The sequence below is a fragment of the Pelophylax lessonae genome (genome assembly GCF_965119305.1).
Source record: "Pelophylax lessonae genome assembly, chromosome: 10".
Classification (NCBI taxonomy): domain Eukaryota; kingdom Metazoa; phylum Chordata; class Amphibia; order Anura; family Ranidae; genus Pelophylax; species Pelophylax lessonae.
This window is the reverse complement of record NC_138777.1, coordinates 228,746,258-228,759,352: the sequence shown is the minus strand read 5'-3', so window position 1 is coordinate 228,759,352 and position 13,095 is coordinate 228,746,258. Positions and strand designations below refer to the sequence as shown.

At 48.4% G+C, this 13,095-nt stretch overlaps 1 protein-coding gene across 2 annotated transcripts in view; it reads right to left on the bottom strand.

Annotated features, from left to right (window-relative positions):
* The window catches only part of PLEKHG4 (pleckstrin homology and RhoGEF domain containing G4), a 182,776-nt gene that overhangs the window by 86,857 nt on the left and 82,824 nt on the right, over window positions 1-13,095 (bottom strand). For both annotated transcript variants that reach the window (XM_082270023.1, XM_082270024.1), the window contains exons 8-9: window positions 4,723-4,839; window positions 3,436-3,534 (exon numbers count right to left, since the gene is read on the bottom strand). In XM_082270023.1, the coding sequence (XP_082126149.1) occupies window positions 3,436-3,534; window positions 4,723-4,839 (216 nt within the window). The remainder of the gene's footprint in view (window positions 1-3,435; window positions 3,535-4,722; window positions 4,840-13,095) is intronic.

Genomic DNA, 13,095 nt, shown 5'->3' with positions numbered 1-13,095 from the left:
TCAGTCAATGTTTTTATTAAACCACCACTGAAAGTTCATCGGCTCCGTCCATTCACACAGCAAGCAGGAGGAGGAATCACGCTGCAACTATTCTTAAGGCAATGGAACAGATAAACAAACAAAGGGAATTAAATATTTACTGACACATGTACATCCAATGGCTTCAAAATAGTGATTGATCGATATTGATTTTCCGTTGCCGATACCGATATTTTGGCCAATGCATATCGGTATCGCTTGATATTTTCGTACATTTAAAAAAATTTTTATTTTTTATTTTTATTACTTGACAGGTACTCTTGTGGAGGGATCTGGGTGTCTAAAAGACCCCAAACCCCTCCTCTGCACTTAAAAGCATTCAAAATGCCATCTGGCTGTTTTGAATGCTGTCATTTTTTTTTAATCTGGCGCCGAGTACCCGGAAGTGATGTCATGATATCACTTCTGGGTTTTTACATGGAAACCCGATCAGAGCCGAATGCGGATTTGATTGGGACTTAGACAGCCGTGCAGGATGGTTGCCCGGGTCTCCCGGTGGGCGGGAGACCCAGGCAAGCCGCGAAAGGCGGCGGGAAGGGGGGGGGGTACACGTCCCCTCCCGCTCCTTTTAATGACAGCCGAGATCTGCCCGATTGTAGATCTCGCAGTAAAAAAACAGGAGAAAAAAAAGCCATTTAACCGGTTGCCGACCGCCGCACGACTATATACTGCGGCGGTCAGCCCCGGCCAGGCAGAGTGACGTACCGGTACGTCACTCGCTTGTCACTTCCTTGTGAGCCAATAGCGGGCGAGCGCGCGCCTGCAAAGGCGCGCGCCCGCCGCGGCTCGTTCACAGGGAAGTTAGTGCGTGTGACCAACGGACCCGATGTCCGCCGGTCACTCGCCGATCGTCGGTACAGAGGGAGAAAGTCAGGCGGCTGATGTAAACAAGCCACCTGTCATTCTCCCCTGTGTAGAAACAGTGATCAGACGGTTCTACTATGTAGGACCGTTGATCACTGTTCTTACACTAGTAGCCACAGCCAATCACAGTAGAAAGCATGCCCCTAGGGACACACTTAACCCCTCCCTCCCCAATAAAGTTAACTCCTTCACTGCCAGTGTCATTTTGCAGTAACAGTGCATATGTATAGCACTGATTACTGTAGAAATGTCACTGGTAACCCCAAAAGTGTCAAAAATGTCAGTCAAGGGTCCGATCTGTCCGCCGCAATGTCGCAGTACCGCAAAAAAAAAAAAAAATCGCAGATCGCCGCCATTACGCGTTAAAAAAAAAAAACCACCAAAAATGACAGAAATCTTTCCCTTAGTTAGTAAACGCAATAACGTTTGCGCAAACCAATCAAAATACGCTTTTTGCGATTTTTTTTACCAAACATATGTAGCAGAAAACAAAATTGGCCAAAAAATGTTAAAAAATTTAGATTTTTACATTTTTTGGGGGGGGGATTTCATATAAAAAAATGTGAAAAATATTGTTATTTTTGCAAAATTTACACTCTTTTTTTGTTTATAGCGCAAAAACTAAAAATCGCACAGGTGATCAAATACCACCAAAAGAAAGCTCTGTTTGTGGGAAAAAAAGGACGTTAAATTTGTTTAGGTACAGCTTCGCACGACCGCGCAATTGTTCGTTAAAGTCACGCAGTGCCGAATCGCAAAAAACCCCCTGGTCAGAATGGGGGTAAAATCTTCCGGGGCTTAAGTGGTTAAAAAGGGAAGAAATTGTCAGAACCAGAGATCCCGGCAGGGAACTACGGTATGTCCTTATTCCCAACTAGGCAAAAAAAAAAAAAAAAACTGAGTGCCTATAGCAGAGAGAGGGAGTGTACCTCCTGGGACTGCCTATAGGTGTAGTCAAGTTCTTTTTCTGCCTAGTGTCCTACTCCAGTAGGGGGCAGTATAACCCAATGGTCAGAAATCCTGAGGAGCTTTGTCCATCAATGAATGAAAGAGAAATTAAGATTTGTGGCCACGGCTGTAGCTCAGATGACAACCAGGGATTTCCTCACTTTGAAGAGTTTTCCTCTCACTTTTGGCTATGGTGCAGGAAGTGAAGAGAAAATCTACCCAATGGAACACAGAAGGCAAAAAAAAAAAAGACCTGACAGAGGTTATAACCCTCCCCCTTACTCCATCAAAATGGAAAACGCCTTTAGTTTTACTTACCTGACTGGGAGATGGCAATTACTTTTATGCTGTATATACTGGGCCATCCATCCCGTGCACCACCATGTACCAAACTTCACCAAGAGGTGGTGCCATAGGCATTTACTAGAAGCCATCTGAGAGTTTCAGTAACTGTCAAAGGGGTGGGGGGGCTTCACCATTTTTCTTTTCTTTTGCTGCCTCTGAACACTAACTGAGAGGTCTGCAATCTACGACCCGCGGACCATACGCCATGTCGCTAGGGTCAGTGGCATATCCTCAATGTGCACTGATTGACCATTAAAGGGATTGTAAAGGCAAAAGGTGCATTCATTCTATGCATGAAGATAAAAAACCTTCTGTGTGCAGCAGCCCCCCCCCCCCCCCCACATAAAACTCACCTGAGTCCCATTCTTCACCCAGCGATGTTACAGGAGTGTCTCAGCTGCCCAGGACTCCCTTCCTCACTGGCTAAGACAGCAGCGTGGTGCGATTGGCTCCCACTGCTGTCAAAGTCAGTCAGCCAGCCAATCAGGAGAGAGAGGGGGCGGGGTCAGGTTACGGCTTTGTGTGTGAATGGACACAGGGAGCTGTGACTTGGCTCGGGTGCCCCCATAGCAAGCTGCTTGCTGTAGAGACACTCAACAGGAGGGAGGGGCCAGGAGCACCGAAGAGGGACCCAAGAAGAGGAGGATCCGGGCTGCTCTGTGCAAATCCAACTGCACAGAGGAAAGTATAACATCTTTGTTATTTAAAAAGAAAAACACCAAACAAGACTTTACAATCACTTTAACAGTTGGTTCACACTGATCTGACTCCAAGTCCCCCCAACTTTGGGCGACTAATGAGGTCGCCCGCGCAGCGTGACTTCGGCGCGGCTTGCAAAGACTTCACATAATGCAAAGTCCCTCCGACTTTGCAAAAAAAAAGTGCAGGAACCTTTTTCTAAGTCGGAGCGACTTACGTCGCTCTGATTAGAACGGTTCCATTGCACAGCATGGACCGCTACTTGTCGCGGCGACCAAGTCGTCTGACAAGTCGGATCAGTGTGAACCGGCACTAAGGTCAGCAGAGGCTGCGGAAGGTAAGGCGGGACTACTAAAGAAGACTGTGGCATAAGGAGGACTCTGATAGGGATCCAGAGGTAGGGAGTAGTCCAACAACATCATACAGGTGTGATGCTTTGGTGTTCACAACTTTGGCCATAAAGAACACATTTACAAACTACTACTGGACTGTTCATAACTAGAGAATCTTTCCAGACCGGAGAGTCTCCGGGCTCCTCACCTCGGCCTTCTCGGGCAGGGGGCTGCTCTGCAGGTTCTGGATGGCGCTCTGCAGAAAGGTGAAGGCCTCACGACAGCTGTCCTGCAAAGTCTCCAACTTCTGCAAAAATAAATAATAAAAAATATGCATCACAGCGAGGAAGTGCGACTTATCCAGTATTGGGTTCGTTATCTCATTGCCAACTTTGGGAAATCTCCCACATACAACATATTGGGGATACGACCTCTAATGAAATCTCCCACATACAAAATATTGGGGATAGGACCTCTAATGAAATCTCCCACATACAACATATTGGGGATACGACCCCTACTGAAATCTCCCACATACAACATATTGGGGATACAACCTCTAATGAAATCTCTCACATACAACATATTGGGGATACGACCTCTAATGAAATCTCTCGCATACAACATATTGGGGATAGGACCTCCAATGAAATCTCTCGCATACAACATATTGGGGATAGGACCTCCAATGAAATCTCTCGCATACAACATATTGGGGATAGGACCTCCAATGAAATCTCTCCCATACAACATATTGGGGATACGACCTCTAATGAAATCTCCCACATACAACATATTGGGGATACGACCTCTAATGAAATCTCCCACATACAACATATTGGGGATACGACCTCTAATGAAATCTCCCACATACAACATATTGGGGATACGACCTCTAATGAAATCTCCCACATACAACATATTGGGGATACGACCTCTAATGAAATCTCCCACATACATCATATTGGGGATACGATCTCCAATGAAATCTCTCACATACAACATATTGGGGATACGACCTCTAATGAAATCTCCCACATACAACATATTGGGGATACGACCTCTAATGACAACATATTGGGGACACGGCCTCTAATGAAATCTCTCACATACAACATATTGGGGATACGACCTCTAATGACAACATATTGGGGACACGGCCTCTAATGAAATCTCTCGCATACAACATATTGGGGATACGACCTCTAATGACAACATATTGGGGATATGGCCTCTAATGAAATCTCTCACATACAACATATTGGGGATACGACCTCTAATGAAATCTCTCACATACAACATATTGGGGATACGACCTCTAATGACAACATATTGGGGATAGGACCTCTAATGAAATCTCTCACATACAACATATTGGGGATAGGACCTCTAATGAAATCTCTCACATACAACATATTGGGGATAGGACCTCTAATGAATTGGTAGAATGGATACAATGGGAGATATCAGAGGGAAGCACAGAGGGACTACTCACCGTTCGGAAGGACAGCCAGTCATGGTGACAATAGGGGAAGGTTCCGTGGAAGTTTGGTGGGAGTTGCGAGGCCTCGATGTGCTTGTGCAAAGCCTTTGTTGTGGTAAGAACATCAAACTGGATGGAAAAAATAATAATTAGGAAACTGCTCAGCAATTACAGAAGCATTTCGCAACATACTAAATGGTCTGATCCAATCACACTTCTGTGCTACACAGTCCATGCTTTTCTTTTTGTCTATAGCTGCAGGCAAACGGCTATACTGGCAAAATAAACACAAAGGACCTGTTCTTCCTGCTTTGCATTTCTGTTCATCCAGTCCTGATATTTACACAGCTCTGCCACAGAGCACAGCCTTGTTTAGCAGAGGTGAGAAATCGATTGTCTATGCTGCAGCTTTGTAGCACTTACAGGTCTTGTCCCTTCCCCAAGCCTGTGTATAGACCAGCCATTCTCATCAGGGGTTCTTCCAGAGGTTGTTAGGGGGTTCCCTGAGCATGAGCGCGGGAGCAACCGTTCCCGGGACAGGCAGCCGTTCTTTCAGAGCGCATGCGCCAGTGATGTCACTGGCTGCATGCAATGTAAATATCTCCTAAACGGTGCAAGTTTAGGAGATATTTCCACTACCTATAGGGAACCCTTATTATAGACTTACCTATAGGTAAAAGCAAGAGAAGCAAGTTTACTTCCTCTTTAAGAAAGGCTGGTGTAGACAGTGAAAAACTGAATCCTCAGAGTTATAAGCGTTTCCCCTCTGCTCTCTCCTCCTATCAGCATGCTCCTTGCAGTAATAACTTTAGTGCAATTATGTGCAAACCTCCCTTCTAGTGCTCCAATCTGTCAGGGTGCCAGGAAACCAGACCACACGGAAATGCAGGTAAAATAATGCAGTTTATTGGAGCAAACAACACAAAATGCACTGCAAGAGTGAGGAAGTGGGAGCAGGAACAAGCCAGGGTCAAGTCCGGAAGCGGGTAGTCATCCAAGCCGGGGTCAATTCCAGAAGCGGGTAGTCATCCAAGCCAGGGTCAAGTCCAGAAGCGAGTAGTCATCCAAGCCGGGGTTGATTCCAGAAGCGGGTAGTCATCCAAGCCAGGGTCAAGTCCAGAAGCGGATAGTCATCCAAGCTAGGGTTGAGTCCAGAAGCGGGTAGTCATCCAAGTCAGGGTTGAGTCCAGAAGCGGGTAGTCATCCAAGCCAGGGTCAAGTCCAGAAGCGGGTAGTCATCCAAGCCGGGGTCGAGTCCAGAAGCGGGTAGTCATCCAAGCCAGGGTCAAGTCCAGAAGCGGATAGTCATCCAAGCTAGGGTTGAGTCCAGAAGCGGGTAGTCATCCAAGTCAGGGTTGAGTCCAGAAGCGGGTAGTCATCCAAGCCAGGGTCAAGTCCAGAAGCGGGTAGTCATCCAAGTCAGGGTTGAGTCCAGAAGCGGGTAGTCATCCAAGCCGGGACGTCAAGTCCAGAAACGGGTAGTCATTCAAGCCGGGACGTCAAGTCCAGAAGCGGGTAGTCATCCAAGCCGGGGTCAAGTCCAGAAGCGGGTAGTCATCCAAGCCGGGGTCAAGTCCAGAAGCGGGTAGTCATCAAAGCCAGGGTCAAGTCCAGAAGCGGGTAGTCATCCAAGCTGGGACGTCAAGTCCAGAAGCGGGTAGTCATCCAAGCTGGGACGTCAAGTCCAGAAGCGGGTAGTCATCCAAGCCGGGACGTCTGCCGAAGCGGGGTCAAGAGCCAGGAGAGTTGTCAGCCAAGCCAGGTCATACACAGAAAACAGAAGGCTGCTAGCAGTAATGCACCTTGGAGCACAAACACAAGGGCAAGGACTGCAACCCATCAGGTGATAGAGTCAAGTGTGCAACATCCAGGCAGCAGGTAAGTGATGATGCAATTAGAATTTATAAGAGGCAGCAGTCTGCACATGTCCAAGATGGCTGCCAACAGGAGGGCAAGGGAAGACCTTGACACCATGCCCTGACGAAGTCACATGACCTGTGACGTAACACGTAGGGACAAGCCGATAACATCATACAACAATACCGGAAGTGAGCGGGCCACCATTATGTGAGTTACCAGAGACACCGAATCTTAAGAGGAAACATTACCTTTTATCTGAAGTTCACCAGAATAGTGCACATTTTAATGGGAGTGGTATTTTAACATTTTTAAATAAAATATTAATGGCGAAGTGGAGGGCGCAATGATTGTTTACACTTTTTGAGCCGTGGGTGACAATTTTCCTGTGGAGTGATGTGGATAGATATATGCACTGAAATGCCAGGCTGCTGAGAGGGAGACCAGTCATGTTTATACTGACCCTGGTTAAAAGAGGAAGAGGCATTGGCCTTAGATACTTAGGCCATACACAGAAGGTGGGGGCAATTGAATGATGGGGACAGGAATTGCAGTGTATGATGTACAATGAAGCACGACTGCATGGGAGGAATTGCAGTTGTGAAATTCATTGAATGTGATATGGTGGATATAGAGGACATAAAGGACACTGATATAAACAAAACGGGACTGATTACAATAACCGCTTTGCACCCGGCCGCTGTAAGAGAAGCGATGTACTGATACGATGCTGCCTACCTCCAGGTATAGGGCGCGCACATGTGCGTCCCCACCATGCACCCACCATGACTACATACAGTGAGAGCCTGTCAGCCAGCCAATGAATTTACAGCCAGGTCCTGCTGATCCCCTGTGTCCAATCACAGCCCAGAGCTATGTGTTGGTAAAAAACACAGCTCTGAGTGAAGGGAGCGATCTGTCAGTTTCTTTTTCCCTGCAAAGCAGTTAGTAAAAACCGCACATTTTACACATAATGGGCAAAGTTAACCCCTTGAATGCCCTAGATGTTAACCCCTTCTCAGCCAGTGTCATTAGTAGTGACAGTGTATTATCAGTGATCAATGTATTCATGTCACTGGTGATGTCAGTTTCTCCCCCCCCCCCTAGCGTTGGTTGGTATTAGATTGTTCGCCACACTATTGCAATCCCATTATAAAAGTTGCTGATCACCGCCATTACTAGTATGAAGAAAAATAAAATTGCTGCTGTCAATCAAAGTCAGCTAGCCAATCAGGAGAGAGAGAGAGGGGTGTCGGGGCTGTGAATGGACACAGGAAGCTGTGACTCGGTTCGGGTGCCCCCATAGCAAGCTGCTTGCTGGGGGGGCACTCAACAGTGGGGAGGGGCCAGGAGAGCTGAAGAGGGACCCGAGAAGAGGAGGATCGGGGCTGCTCTGTGCAAAACCAACTGCACAGAGGAGGAAAGTAGAATATGTTATATATATATATTAATAACTGATCGACCGATATCGTTTTTTCATTGCCGATACCGATATTTTGGTCATCGTGTATCGGTATCGGCCGATATTTTCGTATATTTAAAAAAAAAAAAAAATTCTTAACAGGTACTCTTGTGGAGGGATCTGGGGGTCTACAAGACCCCAAACCCCTCCTCTGCACTTAAAAGCATTCAAAACGCCAAGTTTGGTTGTTTTGAATGCTGTCATTTTTTCTCAATCTGGCGCCCGAGTACCCGGAGGGCATGTCATGACATCACTTCCGGGTTTTTGCATGGAGACCCGATAAGAGCTGAATGCGGCTTTGGTCGGGTCTTCGGTGGCCGTGCAGGCTGGTTGCCCGGGTCTCCCGGTGGGATAGGAGACCCGGGTGAGCCGCGGAAGGAGGTCCCCTCCCGCTCCTTGTAATGACAGCCGAGCAGCTTCTCAGCCGCATCAGTTGTCATTACAAGACAGCCGACCATCGGCTATGGACGCCGGTACCGGGGTGATGCCTCTACCTGCAGGAATCACTCTGGTACAGCACTTTCCTGAAATATCGGCAATATCGGTAACCTCCAGGGCCGATTCCGATATATCGGTGAAAGTGCATATCGGCCCTCGATATATTGGCTTTGCCGATAATCGGTTGATCATATATATATATGTATAAGGGATCAACCAATTATCGGCAAAGCCAATATATCGAGGGCCGATATGCACTATATATATATATATATATATATATATATATATATATATATATATATATATATATATATATATATATATATATTTATATATTTATATTTATAAATATATATATTTTATTTTAAATGCAATAAATGAATATAAAGCTGCATTAATCTGTGTCTTATATCTGCCTGGAGGTCAGCTTTATGTAAAACGACTTCCAGGCAGGAAATAACTGCGTTGATTATTCGCCAGTTACAAGGCTTAACATTCCAGGGGTCATAGGTCACGGTCCAGCATTGTTCTGTCCTAATGAGCCGAGGGTCGGATCTGTTATTCAAAGCCTTCAAATTAGCCGGTGTGGATGCAGCGACCTGTCAGGGGCTGTCACCATGCTTTTGTAGAGGGTGGACGCCGAGGAAAAAAGAAGAAAAAATAAAAGAGGGTCAGCTTCAAAGCGATGGTAATCCTGACCCCTGTCCGGGGCTCCGGGGACACGGGGCTCCGCACACAGGCACACTTCTCTCCTCCACTCCACATGCTTTGTCATAATTAAGTCAGACGTTATGGATGGAGAGATTGAATTTCAGAACGATCCAGGAAAGCCTTAAAATAAACAATTCTGGCCGAAGAGTCGCAGCTCATTATACTTCTGAAATGAGTGCGCTGTGAAAATGTTCTCCTGTGTATTCATGGTGGAGTCTCCTCCTATATACACAATACTGGGATTAACAGATTACTGCTGGCCGGCCCTCATCACCTACACAGAAATGGCAGTTCATCTTACAGCAGTCTCTGCAATTCTGAACGAGTTCACGCAACGGTCTGCGACACCCAACCACTTTCATGACTTTCATGACTGTACATCATTTTGCTGAAGGGGTTGTAGCGGGATGACACAAAGCTGCATACATCACCCCGGTACCATTTTTTTTTTCTTAGAGCAGACGGTCGGCTTTCTAGTTAATACAACCGATGCGGCTAATCAGCCGCTCAGCTGTTATTAGGAGGACGCCCCCTCCCACCGCTTCCGCCCAGATCTTCTGTACCACCAGGAGACCCGAGCCACCAGCCAGCACATCCGCCAGCTGGCTGGAATCCCTAACCAAGCCGGATTCAGCTCTGAACCTGTCTCCAATGTGAAAACCCCGAATCGACGTCACAACGTCACTTCCAGTTTAATCAGCAGCCAATGGCGCTCTCCTGCTGCTTCCGCCCATGTCTTCTGTCCCACCAGGAGACCCAAGCAACCAGCTAGCACGTCCGGCAGCTGGCTGGAGTCCCGAACCAAGCTGGATTCAGCTCTGATCAGGTCTCCAATGTGAAAACTCCGAAGCGACGTCACAACGTCACTTCCAGTTTAATCAGCAGCCAACGGCGCCCTCCTGCTGCTTCCGCCCAGGTCTTCTGTCCCACCAGGAGACCCGAGCAACCAGCCAGCCACCAGCCAGCTGGCTGGAGTCCCGAACCAAGCCTGATTCAGCTCTGATCGGGACTCCAATGTGAAAACCCTGAAGCGATGTCACTTCCAGTTTAATCAGCAGCCAACGGCGCCCTCCCGTTGCTTCCGCCCAGGTCTTCTGTCCCACCAGGAGACCCAAGTCACCAGCCAGCACGTCCGCCAGCTGGCTGGAGTCCCGAACCAAGCCGGATTGGGCTCTGATCTGGTCTCCAATGTTAAAACTCTGAAGCGACGTCACAACGTCACTTCCAGTTTAATCAGCAGCCAATGGCGCCCTCCCGCTGCTCCCGCCCAGGTCTTCTGTCCCACCAGGAGACCCAAGCCACCAGCTAGCACGTCCGCCAGCTGGCTTTAGTCCCGAACCAAGCTGGATTCAGCTCTGATTGGGTCTCCAATGGGAAAACTCCAAAGCGACGTCACGTCACTTCCAGTTTAATCAGCAGCCAATGGCGTTGAATTTAAAAAAAATAACAGTATTCAAAAATGCCGAGCTAGGCGCTTTGAATACTTTTAAGTGCAGAGGAGGAGTTTGGGGTTTTTTAGACCCCCCAGATCCCTCCATAAAGAGTAAATTTAGTAGTTATGTAATTTTCTACAAAAAAATAAAAAACGGAATTTTTGTAAAATCTTACCTGTAAAATTCCTTTCTCTGAGTCCTCCGACAGTCGCCGCCCACTTCATATTCATCACCAATGGGGTTATGTCCTTTATTCCGTAGGAGTAGCTAGGCAATAGAATATGTTAATACAAAGATTTTTAACATATCCCACCCCCAGGGGGTGGTCCCCTCAGTACATAACCCTCCACTTCCTGTATCCAACTCAGTTTCAGTGGAATAGCAGTAGAGAGTACACCAAAACCCCAAAAGAGGGGCGGGGGCGGCGACTGTCGGAGGACTCAGAGAAAGGAATTTTACAGGTAAGATTTTACAAAAATTCCGTTTTCTCTTACGTCCTCCGACAGTCGCCGCCCACTTCATATTCATCACCAATGGGGAAGTCCCAAAGCAGTGTAAACATGAGGGGTGGGAAGAACACAGCCGCGCCCAAGGCAACGCCGTCTCCCCATCAGAGAAAGGAACCTTACCAAAGGAAGGAAACCAGTTGGGCATAAGAACAAAACACTCGCTCAACAGGAGCAAGAGAACCCAGGGAAAAAACAAAAATCCCAAAAAGCCAAAGAACCCGTAACAAGGGCTCTAGGGAACTGCCGCACTAAGAACCTTGCGGCCAAAGGAAGCATCAGCCGATGCCTGAACATCTACTCTGTAGAATATCGTGAAAGTGTGTACGGTCGACCAAGTCGCCGCCTCACACACCTGGGCCACAGAGGCCCCATGACGACAGGCCCAAGACGTACTCAGAGATCTGGTAGAGTGCGCCTTCACAGGTACAGGGGGAACTTTTCCCCTCAAAGCATAGGCCTGATCAATGGTCTGTCTGATCCATTTGGCGATTGTAGAAGCCGACGCCGCCATGCCCTTCCGAGGACCTCCCGGAAGGACAAACAAGGCTTCCGACTTGCGAGAAGACTCAGTCGATGTGAAATAGACTCTAATCGCCCGGACAACATCCAAGGAGTGAAGCAACACCTCCGTCGGATGCTTCGGCTTCGCGCAAAGCGAAGGTTTGACAATGTCCACATTGAGATGAAAGTCCGAAACCCTTTTTGGAAGAAAAGAAGGGTTAGGTCGCAAGACCACCTTGTCCAAATGCACAACCAGACACGGAGACTTGTAGGACAAGGCTGCCAGCCCCGACACTCGTCGAGTCGAGGTGATAGCCACCAAAAAGGCGACCTTCCTGGACAACAAAGACAGCGAGATCTCCCTGAACCTTTCAAAAAGGAGCACGCTGCAATACTGACAGAACTAGATTCAAGTCCCAAGGGGTAAGAGGTTCCCTCCTAGGAGGGATCAGATGACGTACCCCCCGCACAAAAGTGCTACCCAAAGAATCAGATGCCACAGGCCGCCGAAAAAGAACGGCCAAAGCAGACACCTGACCCTTGATCGTGGCCAGCGCCAGACGCTGGTCAACACCCGTCTGAAGGAAGGGCAACACCCTAGACACCGAATAAGTGTCAGGAGAGAAACCCCTGGATACGCACCAGGCAAAATACGCCTTCCAAGTACGGTAATAAACCTTCCGAGGAAGACTCCCTCGCATTTATTAAGGTGTAAATGAACTCAGGGGAAAGACCCCTGTTCTTCAGGACCTCGGTTTTAACCGCCAGGCCGTCAAGGCCAGCGACTGTAAAGCAGGATGGAAGATCGGTCCTTGCGACAGAAGATCTTCTCGAAAAGGCAGACGCCACGGGGCGTCGATTGCCAGATTTACGAAGTCTGCGTCCCAGGACCGGCGAGGACAGTCCGGTGTCACAAGAATCACCGTGGTCGGTTCCGCGAAGGAACCTGGACAGCAATTGAATCGGTGGGAACGCATACATCAGATGGTACTGATGCCACGGGGCAACCAACGCGTCCGACGCGTCTGCCCGAGGATCGCACTCCTTGCCACGAACCGTGGTACTTTGTAGTTCAGACGAGACGCGAACAGGTCTACCTCCGGAAGACCCCACCTCGCGCACAACATCTGGAAGACAGCCGGGTGAAAGGACCATTCTCCCTGGTCCAGGGTTCGACGGCTCAGAAAAAACCGCCTGCCAAATTTTCACCCCCGGAATGTGACCTGCCGATATTGCCGGGACATGCGTCTCGGCCCAAGACAGAATCGCGGCCACTTCTCGAGCCGCCCGGGCACTCCTGGTGCCCCCTTGGTGATTGATGTAAGTCACCGCCGTGGCATTGACCGTCTGCACCCGAACCGGGTTCCAACGACGAAGACAGAGGAGTATCGCTCGCAGTTCCAGAACGTTGATCGGAAGGGAGGATTCCTCCGTCGACCAAACACCCTGGGCGGGCAGAACGCCCAGAACA